The sequence below is a fragment of the Taudactylus pleione genome, unplaced genomic scaffold (genome assembly GCF_031769625.1).
Source record: "Taudactylus pleione unplaced genomic scaffold, aTauple2 ptg000451l, whole genome shotgun sequence".
Classification (NCBI taxonomy): Eukaryota; Metazoa; Chordata; class Amphibia; order Anura; family Myobatrachidae; genus Taudactylus; species Taudactylus pleione.
Genome location: NW_028284853.1, coordinates 6,637,501 through 6,665,367, shown reverse-complemented (window position 1 = coordinate 6,665,367; position 27,867 = coordinate 6,637,501). Strand labels below are relative to the sequence as shown.

General features: G+C 44.2%; 1 protein-coding gene across 1 annotated transcript in view; it reads right to left on the bottom strand.

Annotated features, from left to right (window-relative positions):
• The window catches only part of LOC148505544 (glucagon receptor-like), a 110,903-nt gene that overhangs the window by 64,589 nt on the left and 18,447 nt on the right, over positions 1 to 27,867 (bottom strand). The window contains exons 3-4 of the mRNA XM_088448186.1: positions 13,723 to 13,819; positions 12,004 to 12,111 (exon numbers count right to left, since the gene is read on the bottom strand). Of these exons, the coding sequence (XP_088304312.1) occupies positions 12,004 to 12,111; positions 13,723 to 13,819 (205 nt within the window). The remainder of the gene's footprint in view (positions 1 to 12,003; positions 12,112 to 13,722; positions 13,820 to 27,867) is intronic.

Below are 27,867 nucleotides of genomic sequence, written 5' to 3'. Positions count from 1 at the left end.
GTCCTTTATATACCTGACAGGAGTACCATAAGGGTCACATCTCTCCCACCTTCTGAAGAAACCGCTACCCCTAATAGCAGAGAAACGCGTTAAGGATAATGGACTTTCAGTCTTTAAACAGCCGCCTTTGATGTTGCAACTACCGGAACAATAATAATAATTTTTACTACCAGCTGGGTAAGTGTGATTATTAACGATACTCCCTCCTGTGAAAACGATCTTGTTCTTTCACCACTTGTGTGCGGTCTGGAGCTGTGGAGTTGGATAAGTGTGATCATTTACGTTACTCCCTCCTGTGAAAACGAGCTTGTCCTTTCACTGCAAGCGTGCGGTCTGGAGATGTGGAGTTGGATAAGTGTGATTATTAACGATACTCCCTCCTGTGAAAACGAGCTTGTCCTTTCACTGCAAGCGTGCGGTCTGGAGCTGTGGAGTTGGATAAGTGTGATCATTTACGTTACTCCCTCCTGTGAAAACGAGCCTGTTCTTTCACCACTTGCGTGCGGTCTGGAGCTGTGGAGGTGAAACCCTTACTGCTAACAAACAGCGGCAGTGGTAAGATTACAACTGAGGAGATTGTTACCTTGTCTCCTAACGTCACATGACTTACACTGCCACTGGACACTATGGGCTGTTAATCTGGACACTACCAAAAACCCTAATTTAAGGAAAGTGGAGCTTTATAATATAGCTGGCGACATATACTTGTCCAGAGCTAAGAAGGAGACGTTTTACTAAAAGCCATTGAATTTGGTTTTGCTAAAAGGCATTAATTGGCTGTTCCCTAAATTGGGATTCATTAGGCGGAGTTTTATTTTTTATTAACATATATCATACTAATTAGCACTGAAAACTATAATATATTCTTAAATTGTGCATTAATATATAGTGTGATATATTGTTGTTATTATACTTTTTATCTATGTGTATATGGTTGTATTTTACATTAAATATTGTTTTTATATGATATCTTTATGTCCTCCTTGTTATTGAAAAATAGCAATTATGGTATATGTGTTGGGAGTATATTAGATTTACTTTGTAGGAGCAGCAGTTAATTGAAAACACTGAAGAGTTGGTTAATCTCCATATATATTTTTAAATAATTGTAATCTATATGCGCCTGAATTATATTTGTTTGTTTACTTCCATATGTGAATGAGCCCCAAAACAGTCAGTAATATCTACTTGTATTTTTTTTTTACAAGTGGTTCCACATAAGTGGTCACGAGACACCTTATATGAAAATGCATGTAGCTATAGGGATTACTGTGCTTTATAACTAATGCAAGGAAATGGCACTGATGATCCCATATGAATGTGTATATCTCTATATTTCCAAGTATATAACAGCTACATAATGGGGGTAAGGTGCAATCAGGGAGATTGTTGAACTCTTCAGGGAGTCAGGGAGATTGCTGCTATTTCAGGCAGTCTCCCTGACAATCAGGGAGAGTTGGCAAGTATGAGCTAGTGGCATACTTTCCCCCCATATACATAGTGGAAAATGTAAAAGATAATCCATACTTGCCAACTCACCCTGATTGTCAGGGAAACTCCCTGAAATCGTAGCAATCTCCCTGACTACCTGAAAAGACTATCTATCTCACTGATTCAGTGACAGGCTGGGCCGCGGGGCAGGGTGCCATCTGCCCCCCCCGGGCCGGTCCCTGCTGGGCCGGTCCCTACATTGGCCCGCTGCCGGGATCGGAGCTCGGGCAATACAGGCTGGCAACAGTGGTCTCTGTAGCGATCAGAAGCCTCTGATCGCTTCAGAGGCCAGCGTTCCCAGTGATGCAGCGCGTGGGTGACGTCATGATGTCACCTGCGACAAGAGGCGCCTGCGCCTGCCGCTCTGGATCTAATTAGATCCAGTCAGCGGCAGCATCTATGTGGGACGGCATGGACTGGAGCGGTGCCCAGCGGCCGTCATGAAGAAAGGTAAGTACTGCAAAGACAGGTGAGTGGGGAGTGTTCTATACTGGGAGAGGGCACAGCATAAGGGGCATTACTTGGGGCACAAAATAAGGGGCATTAATGGGGGCTCTGCATAAAGGAACATTATTGGGGGCACTACTAAGGGCATTACTGGGGGCTCTGCATAAAGGGGCATTACTGGGAGCTCTGCATAAAGGGGCATTTCTGGGGGCTCTGCATAAAGGGGCATTACTGGGGGCTCTGCATAAGGGGTACTACTAAGGACATTACTGGGGCACAACATAAGAGGCATTACTGGGGCACTGCCCCCAGGCTAAAAGTTGTCAGCCAGCCCCTGCCCTGATTGCACCTTACCCCCATTATGAAGGTGTTATATAAAAAAAACAGAGATATATACATTCAAATGTTATCATTAGTATCATTTCCCTGCATTGGTTATAAGGCACAATGATCCCTATGGCTACATGCATTTTCTGAAAAGTATCAGTGTGTTTTTATCAACAATTAAATGTTACTAACTGCTTTGGGGCTCATTTACCTTTGTATGCAAATCAGTATTATGACACGCCTCTCAGATGTAGCAGTATACGCCCACTTTACCGCTCTCTCATAGGTGTTTCTTTCACAATCTCCCTGAAATGTATTTTCAAAAGTAGGTAAGTATGATGTAATCTCTAAGCTATGACCCCAGGACATGCTGAATCTGTTTATCTGGTTCAGGTTCTGAATTCTGGGCCTGATTCAGACCCGCTGGCTAAGATACATACTCTCGCTGCTGCCGATGGTATACAGTGTGTATGCATTGTGCGTATACCTTAGCGACAGTTCACAATACACTCGCTCGCTGCACATAGACAGCCCAGCAGAGTGAGTGACAGGAGAAGCCGTTTGTAGGTGGTAACAGGGGCTGGCTATTTAAAACCAGGGGAGGTGCAAACGCAGGCGTGCCTGAGCATCTCACCGGCGTTTTAGAGGTGTGCGTAATTATAAGACAGCATCATAGTACACGTCACTTGGCTTGTTTTTACACTGAAGTGCTCATAGTGCTTGCGGCAGGGTATGGTCAACCTCAAGCGCTGCGATAGCATCCGATGTACCGATGGTTGCATACACTTCCTGGACATGACGTGCACAAGTGGGCGTCTTAAAACAGGCTGGTGGGTGTCTGCATACACTATGTGATCGCTCTCTAAGAAATAGTGCTAATGCATTGCTGTGTGGTAGCGCTGCCTATGCAATTTGCATACACAACGTGCGAGCGATCGCATCTAGCGAGTGGCTCTGAATCAGGCCCTCTGTGCATTCATCACGCAGTGTTGCTGATATACAGCCTCCTACTGTATAATAGCCATCCGGGTTAAAGTAGGGACGCTCTTTCCAATGTGGATACTACTGCCCAGGGGCGTTTCTAAAGAGGAGGGGGCGCGTGTGCAGTCTCCGTCACGGGTCCCGTCCTCTCCGTTTGGCAGCCGGCAGAGCTCTGAGCTGTGCGCGCCCAGCGCCGAAGTTATAGACTCTGGGCACTAGAGTGTACCCAGAGTTTATAGCGCATGCACAGGTCACCGGGAAAATGGCCGCAGCGGCCATTTTCCCTGTACTGCGCATGCGCAAACGATGGGAAAATGGCCACAGTGGCGGCCATTTTCCCTGTAATGCGCAAGCGCAAACGATGGGAGAATGGCCGCTGCGGCCATTTTCCAAACATTTTTACAGCGCCAGACTCCCGCGCTGACGTGGGACTCTGGAGAGGTAAGTATTTTATGGGTGCAGGGTGTGTGGTGCGGGGCCAGTGCCCCGCACACCCTGCACCCATTATAGATACGCCCCTGCTACTGTTAAGGATTATGCCTACACATCCAAACATTTTTTATAAGAAAGATAAGGGACAAAATAATACCACGCCTTCACACCTCTCTGCTCGAAGTAGGAGACTGAGATGACCTGGAATGCTATGTGTGTAACTGAGGGTCCTATTCATCAAACGATAAATGACCCGGTAACCATGCAGGAGTTTCGGGGATGCGAAGAGGGATCCGAGTGGATCCCTCCGCCGCCTCCTCACTACCTCCCCGGCGGCTTTGCGTATGCGTGACCTGAGGTCACACATGCGTAGCCGGGATGACGGGGAGCAGGTAAGTAACGCAGCTACAGAAGTAGCTGCGATACTAACCACGGGGACAACTGCTTTACGTAGAAGTTGTCCCCTCAACGGAGCAATGATGAAATGCTCCGGTGTCACGTTTCCCCCGCTGCAAGTTGGATACTTAAGCACTGAGGGCCCGAGTCAGAGTTAGGAATAGAGAGAGATATCTCCTTCAACTGATCATCCTGGTGAAACCATTCTGCACTGCAGGTGGGGCAGATTTAAAATGCAGAGAGATTTAGATTTGGGAGGAGTGTTTCCAAACTGACATCTATATTGTACAGTAATAATAAAGCTGTCCAGCATTTGTGGGCTACATGTAAAAGCAGCCAGTATTTACCCTACATGTAAAATAAAATTTATTTATTTACACCCCTTGCATTGCAACATGGTTTGTCCAGGTACAGTACACAGTTTAGTGCAATCTCTCTCTCTATTCCCAACTCTGAATCAGGCCCTGTATCCCTTGCAGCTAGTTCAAAACTTTATCATCGGAAGCCATATGGCCTTCGATGATGAATAGGCCCCTGAGACTCCTGTATTTCATGTACAAATAGAATAGCAGCACCTATTGGGTTACAGTGGTGTGCCGCGGAATTTTCCTATTTTTCCTTTCCTAGATAACCCCTTCCTTTCTAGAAGCTGATGTGAACTCCTAAGAAGGGTTAAGGGTAGGCTGTAGGAGGAAGGGTGAGGCTGTGGGAGAGGAGAGTAACGGCATACTTGCCTACTCTCCCGATTCGGCCGGGAGCCTCCCGAAATTGGGTGCCCCTCCCGGCCCCCCGGAAAGGCAGGCAAGTCCTCCCAAACGTCATTTTTGTGTATCGGGGGTGGAGCCAAAATGACACGATCGCCCCCTCTCTGTCCGCAAACCTGCCTGGCCATGCCCCATATGCCGGCCATGCCCCCCTGCAATGCCGATCTGGCTGCTCCCTCCCGGAAGGGGCAGCCGGAATATCGGCAACCCTGTGTTATGGTTAGCTTGCGGGAGGTGAGGGTTACGGTTAGGCTGCAGCAGGGGAGGGTTAGGATTAGGCTGCAGCAGGGGAGCGCGCATATTTTCCCAGGACTGCCGGGAGCCTCCCGAAATCGTGTGCCGCTCCTGACCCCGCAAGAGTAGACAAGTCTCCTGGAGCCGTGATGACGCAATCATGCCGGCACCACCCTCTTCACCTGCTCCCTCACCCCCTGCTGCACCGTCCTGACAGCTCCCAGAGGGGGCTGCCAGAATGTCGGTAAGTATGGGTTAATGGGTTAGGGATAGGCTATGACTGGTGAGGGTTAGGTTTCGGCTGTGGGACGTGAATGGTTAGGGTTAGGCTGCTGCAGGGGATGGCTTGGGATCGGTTGAGGGAGGTGAAGGGTTAGGGTTATTCTGCGGCAGGGGAGGGTTAAGGTTAGGCAGTAGTAGGGAGGGTTAGGCTGCGGCAGAGGAGGCTTAGGGTTAGGCTGTAGCAGAGAGGGTTAGGGTTAGGCTGCGGCAGAGGAGGCTTAAGGTTAGGCAGTAGTAGGGAGGGTTAGGCTGCGGCAGAGGAGGCTTAGGGTTAGGCTGTAGCAGAGAGGGTTAAGGTTAGGCTGTAGTAGGGAGGGTTAGGCTGCGGCAGAGGAGGCTTAGGGTTAGGCTGTAGCAGAGAGGGTTAGGGTTAGGCTGCGGCAGAGGAGGCTTAAGGTTAGGCTGTAGTAGGGAGGGTTAGGCTGCGGCAGAGGAGGCTTAGGGTTAGGCTGCGGCAGAGGAGGGTTAAGGTTAGGCTGCGGCAGAGGAGGGTTAAGGTTAGGCTGCGGCAGAGGAGGCTTAGGGTTAGGCTGTGGGAGGGAGGGTTATAGATAGGCTGCAGAAGGGCAGGCTTAGGGTTAGGATGCGGGAGGTGAGAGTTAGGGTTAGGGTGCTGCAGGGAAGAGATAGGGGTAGCATACTCACCACAGATGACTCCGCTGGAACTCCGTGTCAGCTGACCCACCGGACAACAAGACACTGCCGGAGCAAGAAAAGCTGCTGCACCACAGGGACTATTTTGTCAATATTGTAATCATGACCACATTTTTTCCATGTAGACATGGTCAATGTCGACCTGGTGAATGCCAACATTATGAACATGTCAACATTACCACCACATCGACATGATGAATGTCAACAAAACAAACCCAACCCGATTAAACAACTTTCTATGTTGTCAAGCAAACAATGGTAACGCTCTTTGAGAAGAGAAGTCTAACAGGTAGCAACAGTAGATGGGTAGACGGTGACCCATTCTGAAACTATTATTCGATAAAACCATTTTGTCTCAGCATTACTACTGGCTCAGCATGCCTCTATTTCGCCACTAGAGGGTGCAAGTGGGATGCTATACTTTGGGAAGGGAACTGATGTTCTATAATAATGGTTTGTAGCACAATAACGCTCATTTACAAAAGGCAAAGCATAAAAAGATTTATCTGTTTGTGCAAATCCGTGACTGGATTATTTCAAATGACCTTAAAAGTAGATTGCCTGACAATTACAACATTATATTACCTACACAATTTGTGGATTTAATTATACACTTATCATTCTGTACATTACAGTAACACATTAATGAACACATTATCTAACACTCATTTAGTTAATTCCACCAAAACATGCTTACAATCTGCAAACACAGAAGGTCAGTGGCAAACACAGGATTTCCAGAGGGGGGTTTCCAAATGCTTAATTTTAGAGCGAGTGTGGTCAGTCCATGAAGAGGGCAGAATTAGTACTTATCCAGCTTTATTAAGCATCATACATAGTGTAGTGTGTGTCATAATTACAGCATATACAGGACCAGTGATCACAGTAACCCATTATATGTGTCATACATAGTGTAGTGTGTGTCATAATTACAGCATATACAGGACCAGTGATCACAGTAACCCATTATATGTGTCATACAAAGTGTATTGTGTGTCATAATTACAGCATATACAGGACCAGTGATCACAGTAACCCATTATATGTGTCATACAAAGTGTATTGTGTGTCATAATTACAGCATATACAGGACCAGTGATCACAGTAACCCATTATATGTGTCATACATAGTGTAGTGTGTGTCATAATTACAGCATATACAGGACCAGCGATCACAGTAACCCATTATATGTGTCATACATAGTGTATTGTGTGTATCATAATTACAGCATATACAGGACCAGTGATCACAGTAACCCATTATATGTGTCATACATAGTGTATTGTGTGTCATAATTACAGCATATACAGGACCAGTGATCACAGTAACCCATTATATGTGTCATACAAAGTGTATTGTGTGTCATAATTACAGCATATACAGGACCAGTGATCACAGTAACCCATTATATGTGTCATACATAGTGTAGTGTGTGTATCATAATTACAGCATATACAGGACCAGTGATCACAGTAACCCATTATATGTGTCATACATAGTGTATTGTGTGTCATAATTACAGCATATACAGGACCAGTGATCACAGTAACCCATTATATGTGTCATACAAAGTGTATTGTGTGTCATAATTACAGCATATACAGGACCAGTGATCACAGTAACCCATTATATGTGTCATACATAGTGTAGTGTGTGTCATAATTACAGCATATACAGGACCAGCGATCACAGTAACCCATTATATGTGTCATACAAAGTGTATTGTGTGTCATAATTACAGCATATACAGGACCAGTGATCACAGTAACCCATTATATGCCTCATACATAGTGTATTGTGTATCATAATTACAGCATATACAGGACCAGTGATCACAGTAACCCATTATATGCCTCATACATAGTGTATTGTGTATCATAATTCCAGCATATACAGGACCAGTGATCACAGTAACCCATTATATGCCTCATACATAGTGTATTGTGTATCATAATTACAGCATATACAGGACCAGCGATCACAGTAACCCATTATATGCCTCATACATAGTGTATTGTGTATCATAATTACAGCATATACAGGACCAGCGATCACAGTAACCCATTATATGCCTCATACATAGTGTATTGTGTATCATAATTACAGCATATACAGGACCAGTGATCACAGTAACCCATTATATGCCTCATACATAGTGTATTGTGTATCATAATTCCAGCATATACAGGACCAGTGATCACAGTAACCCATTATATGCCTCATACATAGTGTATTGTGTATCATAATTACAGCATATACAGGACCAGTGATCACAGTAACCCATTATATGTGTCATACATAGTGTATTGTGTGTCATAATTACAGCATATACAGGACCAGTGATCACAGTAACCCATTATATGTGTCATACAAAGTGTATTGTGTGTCATAATTACAGCATATACAGGACCAGTGATCACAGTAACCCATTATATGTGTCATACATAGTGTAGTGTGTGTATCATAATTACAGCATATACAGGACCAGTGATCACAGTAACCCATTATATGTGTCATACATAGTGTATTGTGTGTCATAATTACAGCATATACAGGACCAGTGATCACAGTAACCCATTATATGTGTCATACAAAGTGTATTGTGTGTCATAATTACAGCATATACAGGACCAGTGATCACAGTAACCCATTATATGTGTCATACATAGTGTAGTGTGTGTCATAATTACAGCATATACAGGACCAGCGATCACAGTAACCCATTATATGTGTCATACAAAGTGTATTGTGTGTCATAATTACAGCATATACAGGACCAGTGATCACAGTAACCCATTATATGCCTCATACATAGTGTATTGTGTATCATAATTACAGCATATACAGGACCAGTGATCACAGTAACCCATTATATGCCTCATACATAGTGTATTGTGTATCATAATTCCAGCATATACAGGACCAGTGATCACAGTAACCCATTATATGCCTCATACATAGTGTATTGTGTATCATAATTACAGCATATACAGGACCAGCGATCACAGTAACCCATTATATGCCTCATACATAGTGTATTGTGTATCATAATTACAGCATATACAGGACCAGTGATCACAGTAACCCATTATATGCCTCATACATAGTGTATTGTGTATCATAATTACAGCATATACAGGACCAGTGATCACAGTAACCCATTATATGCCTCATACATAGTGTATTGTGTATCATAATTCCAGCATATACAGGACCAGTGATCACAGTAACCCATTATATGCGTCATACAAAGTGTATTGTGTGTCATAATTACAGCATATACAGGACCAGCGATCACAGTAACCCATTATATGTGTCATACAAAGTGTATTGTGTGTCATAATTACAGCATATACAGGACCAGCGATCACAGTAACCCATTATATGTGTCATACATAGTGTATTGTGTGTCATACTTCCAGCATATACAGGACCAGCGATCACAGTAACCCATTATATGTGTCATACATAGTGTATTGTGTGTCATAATTCCAGCATATACAGGACCAGTGATCACAGTAACCCATTATATGTGTCATACAAAGTGTATTGTGTATCATAATTCCAGCATATACAGGACCAGTGATCACAGTAACCCATTATATGTGTCATACATAGTGTATTGTGTGTCATACTTCCAGCATATACAGGACCAGCGATCACAGTAACCCATTATATGTGTCATACATAGTGTATTGTGTGTCATAATTCCAGCATATACAGTACCAGTGATCACAGTAACCCATTATATGTGTCATACATGGTGTAGTGTGTATCATAATTCCAGCATATACAGGACCAGTGATCACAGTAACTAACCCATTATATGTGTCATACATAGTGTATTGTGTGTCATACTTCCAGCATATACAGGACCAGCGATCACAGTAACCCATTATATGTGTCACACATAGTGTATTGTGTGTCATACTTCCAGCATATACAGGACCAGAGATCACAGTAACCCATTATATGTGTCATACATGGTGTAGTGTGTATCATAATTCCAGCATATACAGGACCAGAGATCACAGTAACCCATTATATGTGTCATACATGGTGTAGTGTGTATCATAATTCCAGCATATACAGGACCAGTGATCACAGTAACCCATTATATGCGTCATATAAAGTGTAGTGTGTGTAATAATTACAGCATACAGCATATAGAGGACCAGCGATCACAGTAAGCAATTATATGCGCCAGTAGGCCATCCTGCCTGAGCTGAATGTATTTATTTTAGATGTAGGCACCATTCCAGACTATTGGAGCAAGTCCGGGAGTCTGGGGGAGCAGCAGAAGAACCTGGCACTGCCCTGGACATACTGTATATGTACATATTGGGCTCTATAGCAGTGCATCTCTAACAGTGCATGTTTTCCAGATCTTCTAGTTCAGGGATGGGGAACCTCAGGCCCAGGGGCCGTATAAGCAGACTTGCCTACCTTTAGGCTGTCCCTTCCGGGAGGGGACAGCCTGGACAACACTCTTTTCACAGCAGGTGGGCGGAGCGGGGGGCGTGGCGACTCAACACGTCATCGTGGCCCCGCCCCCCGCTGTGCAGAGCCTGTAATACAGGCACTGTACTGCAGGGGGCGGGGCTTCGATGACGCGATTTAACGCAAATCGCGTTATCTGATTCCCCGGGCTGCATACTAAGTGGCCGGCAACGGGGGGTGCGGGATGGCTGCGGCTGGTTCTGGGAGACTTGCCTTTCCTTCTGGGTGGTCGGGAGCGGCACCCGATTTTCGGGAGGCTCCCGACCAAATCAGGAGGGTAGGCAAGTATGCGTATAAGGCCCCCGGAGTCATTTGGTCTGGCCCTCTGAGCTTTTTTCTGCTAGCCTCATCTGGATAGCAGAGTGCCTATAATGTCACCCTGCGGCCAGAATTGATACAGTAGTGCTGCCTGGAGCGTCCTAAGGACACTTCAGCCATTCACACCACTGCCCTTACAGCTCCCCAGAGCATCCTCAGGATACTCAAGGCATTGCCGTAATCACTGGCGATTGTGGCCCCATCCCCTTGTGACATAACACGGAGAGGGCGTGGCCTGCACCGGGCCCGCGAATAATGTTATATATATCAAAATGGCCCTCGGCAGAAAAAAGGTTCCCCACCCCTGTTCTAGTTGGTGCACAGGTTATTTATTACTGTTAAAAAATCCACAGGTGGTGCTAATTATTTAATTTGTGATACTGAGAAGAACATGCAGCACTAGTAACAATCTATTATATTACTACTTCTATTGTGGTCATGGTGTGGGCTGGGGAGGGGGGTTTCCAGGCAGACGGAAACCCCCCCTGCGTTTGCCTATGAAGGTGGCCAGTTTACTGGCAAATCCAACATGCAGACTTAAAGCCTCATTTTGATCAGCACGCAATGCCGATATTTACGCAGATTGAGCGATTGTTAGCCATTGCGCATGCGTGAAAGCCGCACTGTGCGCACCCAGAGAAGTCACTCGCAAAGTGAGTGACAGGTAGTCAGCGTTTGTGGGAGGTAACGAGGGATGGTTAGAGTCTCAGGGGCCTATTCATCATCGAAGGCCGTATGGTCTCCGATGATGATGTTTAGAACTCGCTGCAAGGAAAGCTTAAGTATCCAACTTGCAGCGGGGGAAACGTGACACCGGAGTAATTCATCATTGCACCGGTGAGGGGACAACTGCTCCGAAAAGCTGTTGTCCTCATGGTTAGTAACGCAGCTACTTCTGTAGCTGTGTTACTTACCTAAAACGTGGGTATTTGTGGCTGGATTGGGGCGGGTGGGGTCTAATTTGCTCTGATTTTGCATTTGAAAATGTTGGGAGTTATGTCAGTCATTCCCCAGTGATGTTACTAATTCTATATTAACTGATAGGCTGCATGGTCATCCACAAAATGGCTGCCTCCGCTGCCAACAGGCGATCTGGTATAATATAATATACGGCATTATATATATTTTTCAAATGTATTTCCAGGAAACAACAATAACAGAAAAAGAGGAAAATACCTTTCTGGAACCATGGAAGATAAGAAGGACAAGGTACACTAGTGATGGCTCCAGGGGTTCCGTCGGGTAGACAGACGTACATGTCAAAAGTGCGGTTGCAGTGCAGTCCTATGAAGAGAGACAACAGGTCTGGAGTGGGGTCAGAAAGGACCAATCCCCTTCATGTTTCTTTCTACCCATGCTGTGGTCCGTACTTACAGTCCGTAAAAAAAAACTACTCCAAGCCCCTAAGTTCGCTTTCTTTTAGTAAGCAAATGGCATTTCCCATGCTTGTAATGGGAAATGCGATCTGTCTCAGATTTACTAAAATAAATTGTAAAAGTAAACGCCGGGAGAAGGCCCTGCGATAATAACACTATCTGGAGATGGAGTTATGCAGAGTGTCCCCCTTCCTCCCTCCTCCTATTTCACTTACTCCAGCTCAGCCTTCACAGCCTGCTGACAGGGAAAGCAGAGCCTGAAGTAGGCTTCTGTAATCAGCCATGTGTGTCTGATAGACCACAGGCTGATCACTGTCAAAACAAATAGTTCAAATAGAAAATAAATCAAACAAAACTTACCTGTACCCAGGGATTGGTGACCAGTGTCTCCTTCTGTGTGACTATGCACCCTCAGCTGTCGGGACAGCATCTCAGCCGGCTACTGCACAGATCAACTGACCGGGTCACACAGGAGGAGACACTGATCACCATTCCTGCTGCAGGTAAAGTTTAATTTGATTTATTTTGTAATGGGAACTGGTAGGGAGATCTGAAAGTGAGGGGGACAGTGGAGGGGTAGCTGGTGGTGCATGTGCAGTATAGTCTCAGGGTATTGTTTTCGAAAACTGAGACGTGCGGGGGAGAGATTCATAGGGACAGAGTTTTCTTACAAGCTCTATCCCTGCATGCGATATTTCATACATCTTTGAAATGTATTGAAATATCGCATTGAGATATTGGGCGAATTTATCACATCTGCATCTGAGATGTGGATTATGATAAATATGCCTGCAAGTAACACAGAAAAAAAAATAAGTAAAATGACACAAAACCATTTCTAAGCAGCAGCTCTGCTGTTTTGGTGTCTCCCCCTTCGATGGTGACACCTGGTGTGTTCAGAGTCTCAGTCCTGTCTGCTTCTTAAAGGTACGGTCACAGGCCTCCACCTGAGCTGTACAGGTGTGGCCACACCCCTTTTTAAGCTTGTGTGGGCGAATCCCACCATCACAGCACAGATACAGTGTATACTTGCATGGCCGGGAGGCTCCAGGCGGTGGTCCCCGACAACCGGGAAAATGAAAAAGGCTCCCGCACCTCCCTAGCCAGAATATGCTGTGTATATATATGTAGAGGAAAGCTCCTTTGGGCACCGATGTATCAGAAAAAGAAATTCAAACTGTATTGTTTATACCATATTTTGGAGTTTGCAGTATCTTTAAATTATATAGAGTTATTCTCCTTTATCAATCTCAATAATGTACACAGATCCAGCTATGTTTCACTGATAGATAATTGGTGATGTATAAAATCAACTGGTCTTGATGCATTTCATGGGCCATCCGTGTGTGTGTATATACGGTATGTATATATACAGTATGTGAGGAAAGGTCCTCTGTGTGTGGGCAGCCCTGTGCCAGGAATATCATGCAAACATAAAGTGATAATTAGATACATGTCAAGTGATCATGGACCCGTTACATTGTGTTGTACAACAAAGCAGAGAAGCCAAGCGGCCAACCTTGAGTGTACGGCGTTCTCGCCATCCATCGGTAGCAGTCGTCTCTATATCGCATCCACTCTTCAATTGTTTTCTCCAGCACTTTTCCTGCAACACTCTACTCTCAGACCCAGGGAGACAAAACAAAGGGGGCGAGTCATGTAGGGAATTCTCACAGGTGAAATACAGAAATCATAAGCTCAGTAGAAGAATACGGTGTCTGGCTACTGCAGCTAAACGTCTTTATTGTTGTCTGAAGGTGCTATATATTATTAGTAGGGCCACCCAGCACTTCTTCAACCATCTCCCAGGACTGCTCATAGTGCTTGTCTCATTAATGTAAATCTACGTCATGGGTGCACCAGCACCAGTACAAGCTCATAGGTGTAAAAACTGAAAGTGGAGCTAACACAGAATTTCTACATGGAGATTCTAGTTGCTTGTTTTCGGGGAATCAGTATGATTTACCACCGGACCCATGCCCGGCGATTGGAATCCCGACAGCGGCATCCCAATAGAGGAGGAAATCCCGATTGTCCCCAGGTAAGTGTATACTAACCTATTTCTACCCCCTAACCCTCCCTTAGGGGTGCCTAACCCTAACCTCCCCCCCCAGTGCCTAACCCTAATCCCCCCCTCCAAGTGCCTAAACCTAACCCCCCTTTCCCCGCCGCCTAAACCTAACCTCCCGTGGGGGGGTGCCTGACCCTAAGTCCCCCTCGGGAACCCTAAAGCTAATCCCCCCCCCGCGCGGCTATCCATGCTCGGCGCCTGGCGTCCCTTCGATCAGGATGCTGGGCGTCGGGCTCCCGGCGTATGTCTAATGACAAGCGTCGGCATGTCGATGCCTGTCTTTAGACCCTTGCCGGGATATGACAGTCGGGAAGCCGGCTGTCGGGATTAGGTTCGCGGGCTTCCCAACTGCATACCGTTTTCGGAAACCAAGCAAAAGAAAAATAAGAACTTGCAGCCATTAATCTCCAACAGACAATTGCTTTATGTAAGCACTGTAGTAAGTACATTTATGTCACAAATTGTTGCTCATTCATAGGGTGGAATTCAATTCTTTCCACCCCCTATCGCGCCCGACGGAGCAATTCAATTCTTGCTCCTGTCGGGCACGATGAGCTGCCAGCGCTACATTTCAGCTCGCAGCCCCTGGGGGATGAGAGCTGAAATGTGCGAAAAGTGACATGTTTGGGTGCCCAAACATCAATTTTCGCGATCGGCACGAAAATCTTGGACAATTGTATAGCGGCCCGCGATCTCCTGTCACTTTAGACGGGAGATGCGGGCCGCGAAAACAATTGAATTCCGCCCATATAGTGTGACGGTCACAAGTAACAAGATTGAGACTAACAGTATATTTTCTTCTATCTTTTTGAAAGAATTTTCCATGAACTTCTAGCAGTATATTTACTACAGTGCGGGTTTTTAGAAGTGGAGATGTTGCCCATAGCAACCAATCAGATTTTAGTTATTATCTTCTAGAAGGTGCTAGATAAATGATAAGTAGAATCTGATTGGTTGCTGAGGGCAACATCTCCACTTCTATAAACTCGCACTTTAGTAATTATACCCCCTAGAGTTCGGAGCAGAAATGAACACAAGCGTCTGAAATTACACCTGCATGAAGTACACGGAGTAAGATACAAATATTTGCCCGTAAGCAGGAGTGGTACTCATTTATGCGACTGCACTCTACTATACAGTACATAGCGCACAATGCTGTCGGCACAAACTTACTAAACTTTGCCCCTTACCACCCACGTACTCCTCTCCAGCTCAAAGTGGATATGAATTTGAGTGGTGTGAAATTCTGCATCGCCCGTGGTTATACCTCCCAACATGACCCTCTCCAGGAGGGACACAATGCTCTGGTCCTGGACTTCCCTGGTAAGAGGTGGGGCTGCAGCTCAGTTCAAAATTCAAATAGGGGAGTCACACCAACTGTCATTTCACACGCTGCCAAACATCACTGGCTGGGACTCACTGGCAGTTGGTGTGACTCCCCTATTTGAATTTTGGACTGTGCTGCAGCCCCACCCCTGGAGCCTCCACCAATCATAAATTACCAGGGAAGTCCAGGACCAGAGCATTGTGTCCCTCCTGGAGAGGGTCATGTTGGGAGGTATGCGCAGTGCGAAAACGTGTTCGATTCATCCCCAAAACTGACTTGCGATCAACTGTGCATCAGCTCCCTAGTACTTAATGTTCATTTATAGTCTACATATGTTTTTTTAAATATCAGGGGCTACTTTGTTATTGACCATAAAGAAAGAATTTGAGCACGGCGATAGCAGTACCTAAGGTGTCACCTATCACCTATTTGTATTACTGGACATAAAAAATGTTCATAATCTGCTCACAGAAGTAGGAGCGCTGTGCGGATTCTATAGAGAGAATAAGGCAGTGGTCTCCGACCTATAGCTCGCTGTCTTCATTTTGGTTATCTCCTAGCTGCAGTACTGCAGAGTAAACTAGGAGGAAGTGTCATCTGACGTGTGCTGCCCTGTGGTGATGTCGACGCCATGGGTGGAGCCACAGGGAAGCACGTCAGGTGATTGCCGCAGCTGTGCTTCCACCCATGGCGTCTACGCAAGTGACTCCCGCCCAGCCCTGCGGGAATATCACACAGCAGCCCTGCCTATACAGAATCTTTTGCTCCTCTACTGCACTTAATAGGTAATTAATAGTGAAATGTGCCTTTGCTTACATTTTATTTACAAACTACAACAATATCACTGTACTAATAAGGGATATTGCACAGAATAGCACAAGAGCATTTAACCTGCGGTGAAGTTAGCTGCGTCCTCTCAGTGATACAGGTGCATTCGGTACTGCCGTAAAGATACAGAACAAAGACCTCTGTAACTACAGGCGTTCTAGCTGTTTCCTCTGCGTAATTGATGCAGCTGGCTGGACTGCAAGAATCAATAGATGATGTACAAAGTGTATCGGTGACATTTCTGTCACAATTACATTTTGAGCTTTAATAAACATTGTTTGACAGCAGGCATTACCATTGATATTGAAAAGTCACAACTAGGCTATAATAACATTTTAAAGAGGTGCTTGCTAGTGTTGTTTCCAATTCTCCGATGTGGAATAAAAAATAAGTTGAGGGGAAGGACCGCAGGAGGGCACGCTTGTCAGATCACTGGGGTCCATCGCATTAAGGGGCCCATTTATCAATGAATTTTATCATACGCAACAAACTCGTTGCGAATATTAAATGGTGCTCTAGCCAATCAACTCCTAACTGTCATTTTTCAAACACAGGACAGTTAGGTGCTGATTGGCTGGAGCACCATTATCATACCTATGTGGACAGGTGGTGGTGGGGCTCACCTATGTGGACAGATGATGGTGGTGGGGGCTCACCCATGTGACAGTAAACAGTACGTATGTGTGCTCAGTAAAGTGTAGTGCTGCTAGGGTATTGCGATCGCAATGTATTAGCATACTATCGCAGTTGAACTTTGTGTGTAATCGCTATTGCATACGCAGTTGTGTACGGTAGTGAATTAGCCCCTATGTACGATGCTACAGAACCCTTATGGCGCCATGTAAATAAAAGATAATAATAGTATTTTACTGGGGCTAAAAGCTCCAATCCAATGATGTTCCCAGCACTTTTTAAAAAAAAAAAAATTTCATTAATCTTTTTCTTTAAAGTTTATTCTCAAATGACTATTTCGGAACCTGCAGGATTATTTCAGACATCAATATATAACAAAGCATAGTGCCAAGTAAACCTTTCTACTTATCTCATTAAAAAAGTAACGTAAAATATATCCGTGCTTAAGAGGAAAGTCACAAGTATTAATAACTGTAATTATATAAATGTGCTCATTATGGAGTTGTTTGTGTTGCTCCCCAGGACTCTGAGAATTACAGTTGTTCAATTATATAATGAGCAATCAAGCATAATGAAATACTCTTCCCAACTTGTTATGTTAATTGCAACATTTTGTGAGGGCAATGCTCTGGCACGTACAGTAAGATGCCTGAGTGTATCACGGTCCACACGTGGTGCTGGGGAAACCGGACAGCTGCCGGTAGATTACCTGAGTGGATACTGTAATTAAGGGGCCTATTCATCAACCCTAAAATAACGTTTTTAAGGACATTTTCCTTAATTACCATTATTTTAGTATTCATGAAGACACTTAACACAGGAGATATCACTGATATCTCCTGGTGAAGTCCGCCTGCGTTAATTTCCACACTCCCCATACATTAGTACATTAGTATGCGGATATGGAAATTATACTATTCATCAAATTCCAAAAATTATGTATTTTTGGGAATTTGATGGTGTTACTATATGCCACTCTCAGGTGGCGTATAGCAGGTTATACTTACCTGCTGTCAGCAGGGCAGGTACTCTGCCAGCTCCCTCCAACACTCTGGTCGCTTCTCAGGCTCCGTCTGCTGTGCTGACACTGTGTTCTCCCGGCAGAACACAGTAAAGTTTAGAAAAAAACAAAAAAAATTTTATTGTCTAAACTTTAATGTGCTGTGCCGGGAGTACACAGTGTCAGCACAGCAGATGGATGCCTGAGGCGGCTGCAGCGGCCAGATAAGTGGGGGACAGGGGGGAGATGAGCTGAGGGTGGAGGGAGGAAGGGGTAGAGGGGGGACACACACTTACCACAGCTGTAGGCAGTGCTGCGCTGCTTTTACGGATGTACCGGTGCATGCGCAGCACTGATTACAGCTGCGGTAAGGTAGGACTAGGTAGGGAAAAGTATCTATTTCCCGAAAAGCTGTCATCGCAAAAATGACAGCTTTTTGGAATAGATAGTTATGGGGAGGAGGAATGATGATTTCCTCCGGTAATTAGGTAGAACTCCATGCGAGTTCTAAACCTAATTACCTCCATTGAATTTTATGTGTTAATGAATAGGTCCCTAATTCTTGTTTGTATGAAGCCAATAGTCAACATATTGGTGGGACAGTTTGGATTCCCAGATCCCATAAGGGATGCGGTTTCTCAGTGAGTGGGGATAGTTTTGCCAGTATGTGGGCTAGTTTGTCAGATCATTAAGGGGTTTGGGTGGATCTTTTGTGCCAGTCAGGCTTTTGGTTCATTGATGGAACTAGGAATAGCAAAACTGGGCCCTGGTGATACTTCTCTAACCTCCCGGGGCCTTGGGTGGTTCTCAGACTGGCCTTAGGAGCTGTACTCCTGGCACACCCCACAGTTCTGCCATTGTTTTGTCTTTTTAATATGTTTGGAGGTACATTATGCATTTACATGCTGCTTACACTTGCCAATGAACACACTTTTTGGGGAGGTGTCACTTTTGTTGAACTGAATTATATTTCGCTTGTCTCATCTTTTTGTTTAAAACATAACGCCAAATCTGGATGGTCTGTGTCTACTAGCTATGAAGAACAGCAGAGGTGAGACGATTCTCTTCCTGCTTTCTCCTACTACAATACAGTGCATGCATGGACAGGCACTGGGCTTAACCCATGTTGCCGCTTTTGTAAATGCAAAAAGAGCCCACTGTAGGACAGTTTTCTCCATGCCGGGACAGGTCCTCGCTGCTTGGTCTGAAACGGCATGTGTTTTCATGTAACTACGGCAATAAGATGACTGATCATTTTATACTGTTGTACCCACTTTTTTATAATAGAGCCCTAAGGGGTCTATTTACTAAGCAGTGTTAGGAAACAGAGGACCTGATTCAGACCCGCTCGCAAGCGCTATGCACTTGCAAGCAGGTCGATGGTGGGGCACTGCACACACGCGGCGTGCGCAATGCACGTGTGCAAGCCCCGGAGCGAGTGAAAAATTCACTCGCTCCGAGGCTCGCTACAAACGGGGCGGCTGTCGATGTTGATCGACAGCTCGCCCAGTTTTGTAGACGGAGAGGGGGGGTGGCTGGCCAAACGGAGGCGTTCCCGAAGGAACGCCTGCCGTTTGAGGGTGGCCCTACTGACATCACTTGTGATGTCAGTAGTGAGCTTCCTGCTCTATCAGAGCAGGAAGCTCACTGGGGCTTGCGTGAATGAGACCCTACCACAAGGGTCTCGTCGCAAGCCCGATCATCGCGACCATCACCTGGCCGCTCACATAAGCTGTGGGTGGTCACCCACAGCTTAGCGAGCGGACAGGAAGCCGTTTTTTATTTTAAAAAAAGCAGCCATCCTGATTCAGAGTGAGCGCTCGCTTTTTGCGAGCGGCTCTGAATCAGGGCCCGAGTGAAAAGTGATAAGAAAGTGATAAGGTGCCAGCCAATCAGGTCCCAACTGTCATCTCACAGGCTGTTTGAAAAATGACATTTGGGAGCTGATTGGCTGGTACCTTATCACTATCTTATCACTTTTCACTCTGTCTCCTAACGCTGCTTAGTAAATAGACCCCTAAGTCTTCATCTTTAGCACAGTATTGTTGGTTGTCTCATTACAAAATATGAATGTAGGAATCATGTAGAGAAATATTTACCGTAGGGAAAACAGTTTTTTTTCACCAGTAATAGGGCTTCACACTTCACAGTTCACACCATACTACAAGTGCCCTCCCAGTGATAAGATTATCTTGGTTTCACAGGAAATGAACTCCCCTCCCCCCCATTTAATAAGCATCATAGCAGTGCATGTACAAGACTGGGCTTTCAGTTCCACTGCGGCTAGCACATGAGACTGGCCCAGCAAAGCAGCGAGGTAAACCACACTGCTCCAGGCCAGTATTGCCAGGCAGCTGAGTATCATTCATCTGCCTCAGAGAGATATTGGGCCTGATTCAGATGTGGATGCAATGGCGATATTTACGAATATTGAGCCATTGTTAGCCATTGCGCATGCGTGTAAGACGCACTGAGCACGCGCAGCGATTAAATTGCGATTATGCTCACACAGAGGAATCACTCTCAAAGTGAGTGACAGGTAGTCAGCATTTGGGGGAGGTCACGAGAGGTGGTTAGAGAAACACAGGCGTGTCTGACCGTTAAAACACTGTTTTCTGGGCATCCATAAATTAGCCACTGTGTCCTTGCTGGCAGCAGGAGAGTCCTCTGCGTGTCTGGAGACCGGCTTACTCAGAAGGCTGATGGCCGCCTGATCTGCATTCCATGTGTCCGATGTTTCTGTTTTTTTGCGTGAGCAGCAGATGTGAGATGCTTGCAGTGGGCATCTCTAAGCGCTGGATGGTGAGTGGCCAGGGATGAAGACGAAAAGGGTGTGTGGTTTTGTGACACAGTAATGCCCTTTATAACACATTATGCCACACAGTAATGCCCCTCATAACACATTATGCCACAGTACGCCCCCTTTACATTAAGCCACAATAATGCCCCTTATACATTATGCCACAGTAATGCCCCCTTTATATTATGCCACAGTAAAGCCCCATCTCCCTTCTCTTAACTGCCAGGGCCGTGCGGTCGGTGAGCTCGGGGTGGCGCGGGACGGGACTGCCACACGCTGGGGAACTGTCAGTACTGCCGTCATTGTAATGTGGCACCGCTTGCAAACTAATTGGAGATCACGGACCGGCAGCCTCAGCTAATTGGCTTCCGGTCCACGAGCACTGATTGGCTTGCGACTAGCACCACATTAGATTGACGGTATCTCTGTGCCTCTCAAGGCCGGGATGCGGCTTCAAACCCACAAGAGCAGCAACCTAGCCTCCCGGTAGCCTCTCCCTGGCACCCCCTCAAATCCGGCACCTGTGTCACGTGCCCCCTTAGCTTCCCCCCCTAGTTTGAGCCCTGGAGTGGCTCATTAGCAAATTTTTGCAATTGTGAATCCATGAGAGATCGCAGCTGCTATGGAATTAGTGTCCACGCCTGAATCAGGCCCATTTTTCATAAACTAGTATTTTCAGCCAGTTACTGTGGTCAGCGTTGCTGGGTTTTTTTCCTCTCTGTCTTCCTATGGGGGCTACATTTACAGTCGGAATATCCTAGGGAGGTTTAGATTTTGCTGAATTCTTCCATAATGCCTGTTTTAACATGCCCCTCGTGGGTAGATTTACTAAGCGTCAGTTTTGTTTTTTTGGGGCGATTTTCCGTCAGTTTTGCAATCCGCTCATTTACTAAAAGCAAAACTGACAGAAAACTATAGAACATCGGATCAACTATTGACTATTTTACTAAGCATCGGTTTGCAAACTGACCACAAACCGAATGTTTCCTGTGTGTTTTGTTATTACAGCACTAAAAAATACAGTGATGTTACCACACATAGCATAGGTGCTAGATGGATATCTGCACCAGCAACTGTTTAAAAATAAAAAATACAATTAAAATGTTTGTCAAAAATAGACTTTTTCTCTCTCTGTTGAAATATATTGTGTGAAACATTGTACAAAGCCAGTATACCAGTGGGGTACCTAAGTTTTTACAAAACATTTTGTTTGTTGTGTTAACAATTTTTTCACAGACCCAAAAAATAGACAAATACACATTTTAATGGTAAGTACGCTGAAATTTAAACATAACCACTTAACTGACGTCTTTTTTTTTTTTTTTCTAAAAAAACGCTCAGTTATTGTAGGCACTTTTTTATTATCAGTGAATTTGGTGAAGAACATGTATTTGAACTTATCCAAAATGATTTCATTAAAAAAAAGTATTTTCTTTTTTCAATATTTGTAAAAAATAATAATCGGTATTTCAAACATGGCGGTATTTCAAACATGCCGGTATTTAGGCAGTTGGCTTCCCGATTGCCTCCCGTTTTCCTTTAGTAGGTAAATCAGGATTTACAGGATGAGGGCATATTGGCATGAATTTTATACAACAGCAAAAGGAAAATGTAATTAATTATCATAATGATGAAACAAGATCTAGGGATTACTTGAAAGGTCATGGAATTTATGTTGTTGTTTTATATATATTCTGTCTAAAGGTCGTCACTGGGATGCTCTGTGTACTGTATGTCAGTCACTGGAATGCTCTGTGTACTGCATGGCGGTCACTGGAATGTTATGTGTATTGTATGGCAGTCACAGGGTTGCTCTGTGTACTCCTTGTTGGTCATTGGAAAGCACTATCTAATGTTTGGTTGTCATTGGAATGCTTGGTGCATTGCATGACGGTCACTGGAATGTGCTCTGCATTTGTATTGTATATAAGTATATGTTAAATTAATATTAGGGGGTAGCCCCAGATCCTCTTAGCTCCTGTCTGTCTCCATTCATTGCAAACTGTGATAGGACTGCAGGGGTTCCACTCTTTGAGCCCAGTCCCATTATAATGGAGTGCAGACAAAGGGTGTTACACCATCGCTCCCAGGTGCACCTCCTCCATTGGTGTCTTGGTAACGATGATTGGCTTGAGCAATCCTAAGTGAGCAGGCAGTGAGAGGGTTAATGGCCCCCCTCCCTTGACACAGTGATTTGCCTATAGTATTACTGTGTTAGGGTGACAATGATGGATGACTTATTATTGTAGACCCTCCTATGCAAAAGCACCCCTCCCTTCTAGTATCTATGTGTGTTTTGGAGGGGCCCCTCCAAAATGTTGCTAAGGAGCCCACAAAGTTCTAGTTACACCCCTGGGCCTTGCCCTGCAGCTTTCTGTCTCAACGGGTGTGATACAAAAGGGTGACAATAAAAAGGTCCACACAAATTTGGTCGACATGGATAAAAGTCGACACGAAAAGTTAGACCATACAGAATGTCGACATGTTCAAAGGTCAACATGGAAACGGTCGACACAGAATTGGTTCACACATGTTTTTTAATTTTTTTAATCCTATTCTTCACCATAACCCTCCCCTTGGTGCCTAATCCTAACCAGTCCTCCTAATGCCTAACCCTAACCGTTGGGGTAAGTGCCTAACCCTAACCAGTCCTCCTAATGCTTAACCCTCCGCTAAGTGCCTGACACTAACCTTAAAAATAAAAAGAATTGTGTCGACCATTTCTGTGCACAATGGGAGTCATCATAATCAGCTGACTCAGACCCTTCACGAGACTTGTGTGGGCTCTAGTTGGGATACACTAGCTTTATAGGATTTCAGACTTAAGCCCAAACACACACTTGCAGCTATAGTGGCCCGGGACCCTCATGTCACACTTCTTAAATACCTAGGTCCCCCCACCCGTTATCACCTAGTCCTTGCTGCCATGATGCTTACCTCACTTGCCACAGGTGGATTATATCTCTTCATCAGTTTAAGGTCTACAAACAATATGGACATTTTTCTGGCAAGAACATTTGCATTTTAAATAAAGTATTCTCTATAATCCATTCTCCCTAAAATCCGCCTGCTTGACATAACCACCTGAGCATATGCCCACTCCAAATTCAGACAATGCATATTTAAAGAAAAATGTAATCTAATTTATTATTGGATTATTTATCTGCCAAAAGGCGAGGGAGTATGAACACGTTCCCCCAGCCTCTTCATTTTATTGCACGTTTTACACATTTATTTTTGTATAGCAAGGTGACAGCACTATTGTCTGCCTGCCACCTTCCCACGCAGTCAGTTCCCCTGGGAGCTGAGGTCGCATCTGTTTTCTAGTCCATCGTGAAGATGGTACAGGATGGAATAGTAAAAGGAAAACGCAAAGAGAATTACCTCCGTACAATGAGAGTGATTTAGTCTGTGTGTCGATCAATAAAGCATTCAAGCCCACAACCTACGCAGATGACATCAGCTCTCTCTGAGCAAATTTCTTAGAATGATTTGCCAAGTTGAGCTGAATAATACGTACAGAGGCGGATTGGGAACTTGATGTGGCCCTGGAAGATGGTGAAAGTGGCTTCACGTTGGCAGGAACAAATCAACCATTGCGGGAACAGCACTAAAATAGTTGGTGTCAGCACAGTGAGCGCCATACAATGCAGAGAGCACTCTTTTACCCCCAGGCAATAAAGAGAGCTTCCTATTGGCAACCACACAATACAGAGAACAATTTTTTGGCTGCCATATAATACAGAGAGCATCTTAGCGACAACCATACAATATACAGAGCATCCCAGTGATTGCCATGTAATACAGAGAGCATCCTAATGACCACCATATATTACAGAGAGCATTCTTGTTACCACCATTCAAATCACAGCATACTTATGACTGCATACAATACAGAGAGCATTCTTGTTTCTGCCACACAATATCATCTCCCTCATCATTATTAACCCCTCCTAGGTCTATGTCAACAGGATCCAGATGGGCATCTGGCATCTTTGTAATTTGCCAGAGGTTTTTACCTGCATAAGAATTATAGTTTAATGAGACTGCATGTACAGTAGCAATACCTTCTGTTAAGCTGCACCCACTGCAGTATACCAACTCATTACAATATGCACCGGCCACATAATCCGCTCACATCACTGTGCTATAATGATACCAGTCAATGTAAGATGCCACATATTCTGTTTTGTTCTTTTGTATAATAATGTGATATATGTGCTATTCTTTTTCTTTGAAATATGAGACTTCGATCATGCAATTGAGTTTGATGTTTATCCTGCCATGTTACCCTATTTTTACTGTCTAGTGTTGCTATGATTTATGAAACGTATATACTTTTTGTTTGTACAAGCAACTCCAATAAAGAAATCGTGTAAATAAAAAAAAAACACACAGATATATATATATATATATATATATATATATATATATTTATATATATATTATAGAGAGGTGCACAGACCCCCGGTGTTTTGGTTCTAACTCATAGTTGCAATTTGGGTTTGGCAAAACCATCCTCAAGTGTTTTGGATCAGGATTTGTTTTTTTTATTTTATATTAAAAAAAAACAGCTAAAATCACGTTTTTTGCTCCTATTGTACCATTAACCACAATAAACATTAATTCTAATCATTTCAGTAAATTTCGACCACCTAACAGCTCATAATATTGTTTTCACCACTATTAGCAAAAGGCTGCAGTGAGCTAGCTGGCTGACTAAGCCAAGCGACAGCAGTGACACAAACATGTGGCAGTTCAACTTCAAATATGGCACATCTAGTGTTTGTGGATACTTAGGGCCGTATTCAATTAGATGCGAAAAAACATTTTCTGCAATAACGTTTCCTCCATATTCAATTCTGGAGACTTTTCGCCGTTGCGGAAACTCAATACATTGGAACCTGCGAATAAGTGTCGAAAAAATTTACAGAATTGGGGTTTTGGGGTTCAAACCTCGGAAAACACCCCTGCACCCTTGGGACAGTCCCCCAAAGATAGACTGCATCAAAAAAAAGTTTAAAAAATACTTTAGATCACCCCAAAAAAGTACTTTCATTTTGGGGGTGAAAAAGTCCAAAGTTGGGGGAAAAACTTAGAAACTAGCGAAATAGGCTCCAGGGGGGCCCCCAAGTATGCCCCAGGTGTTTTTAAGTTTGCAGGTGGTTGCGGCAGATGGATTTTTAAAGTTTTCTAAAACGTAACTTTAGCAACTTTAAAATATGCTAGCACCCATTTTCATGTACCCCAAATTTGATGGGACTAGTTATTTTCACCAATAAACACTACAAAATGTTATTCTTCACCACGTTAAATAGCAGCTATTGAAATCATGTAAGTACCCCAAATACCTTCAGCAGGCCTATTCGGGGGTATCTATAATGATCCCCAATGTCAGCGCATCTTTTGGGGGTGTCAGGCTGATTTCCCCAAATCTGACAGCACTTTTCGCCTGTTTGCGTTTCGCCAGGTCCCGTTTTTGCTGATTTCTAATTGAACACGGGGATAAGCGGGAACGCGCACAATACTTTTTCGCATGGAAAACCAGCGATGTCACTGAAAAGTCCATCATGCTAAAAGTACGGGACTTTAACTGTCTAATTGAATATGCCCCTAAATCAGGATTATTATTAGCACTGTTCCATCTAAAATGAGTGACCTGAAAATTATAGCTAATGTCATTTTCTATAAAGTAACCTGCAAATTGTGAACACATTGATTATTTATTAGACCTTTAATTCTTTTGATCATCCAGTATCAATGTTAAATACACTATTCTGTTTGTTTTTTTTATTTCACTTTGATTGGGGAGAAAATCCTTAAGTTGTATTGGAATTGGTGTGAATTTTAACTATCTACATTATTTCTATAATAGTTATAGTTGAAGATGATTAAATTATTACATTGCTAGCATTCCACCCTCTTCCCCGTTTTTATCCAGGCCCTGGGAGCAAGATGTTGTTGTGTTTGTTTTTTTTCCTCTCCCCCCCCCCCTTTTTTATTCTATTTTTTGCGTACTTGTCGCCTTTGTTTTTTGGTGCTTCCCCTCCTCCATCTTTATCCACTTTATACCATGGTTTATAACATTATTTTTTGGGGGGAGAAGTGAGAACTCAGTATGAATACAATGCTGCAATCTTCTACATGCAGTTGCTGAATGCCAAAAATGTCCAGAAGTTGTTAGGGCCACAGACAGTATCTACTGTATGCCCCTGTCATTTAAAAAAAAAAAAAAATGAACCACCAAGTGTATTGTGTCGGCAAAACATGGGACATGTTAAAATTCAACCAGTTGTAATGCTCTCACAATGTTACTTGCAATATCGGAAATGACAAATCCTGAGGAGAGTCCTAGCAGGGAAAGCCATTTTGCTATGACATCCCTGAGTGACACCGATATGCCTCTTAGTGAAGCCAGTGATACAGAGGCCTGCCTGTGAATGAGGTTGTGTTGTGTGTTAGATGCTGCTGCTACTGCTGAAGGCAATACACCCACCCTTATGCCCAGGCATGACAATGGCCTTCTTATCACAGGCAAGAACTCCTACCACTGGTGGCTGACTTACATTTACACATACAACATCCTCATCATCATCAACATCCTCATTAGCGTAAAATGCAGAAATATTCCCCTCCTCCTGTTAAACTTCCATAGTAGCATCCTCAATTTCTAAGTCACCATCTTTACTTTTACTGCTACTCATGTGAAAATTGTAGAAGGAGGCCTTTCTAGGAGTACAGTGTCAAAAATGTCAGACTAACACATAGCACGTGTGGACACACTTAGGGGTATATTTACTAAAGTGCAGGTTTTTAGAAGTGGAGATGTTGCCAATAGCAACCAATGAGGTTCTAGCTATTACCTTCTAGAAGGTGCTAGATAGATGTTAAGTAGAATCTAATTGGTTGCTATGGGCAACATCTACATTTCTAAAAACCTGCACATTAGTAAATATACCCCTTTTTAAACTTTATTTCCCCTTGACCACCTTTAGTAGATGTTAA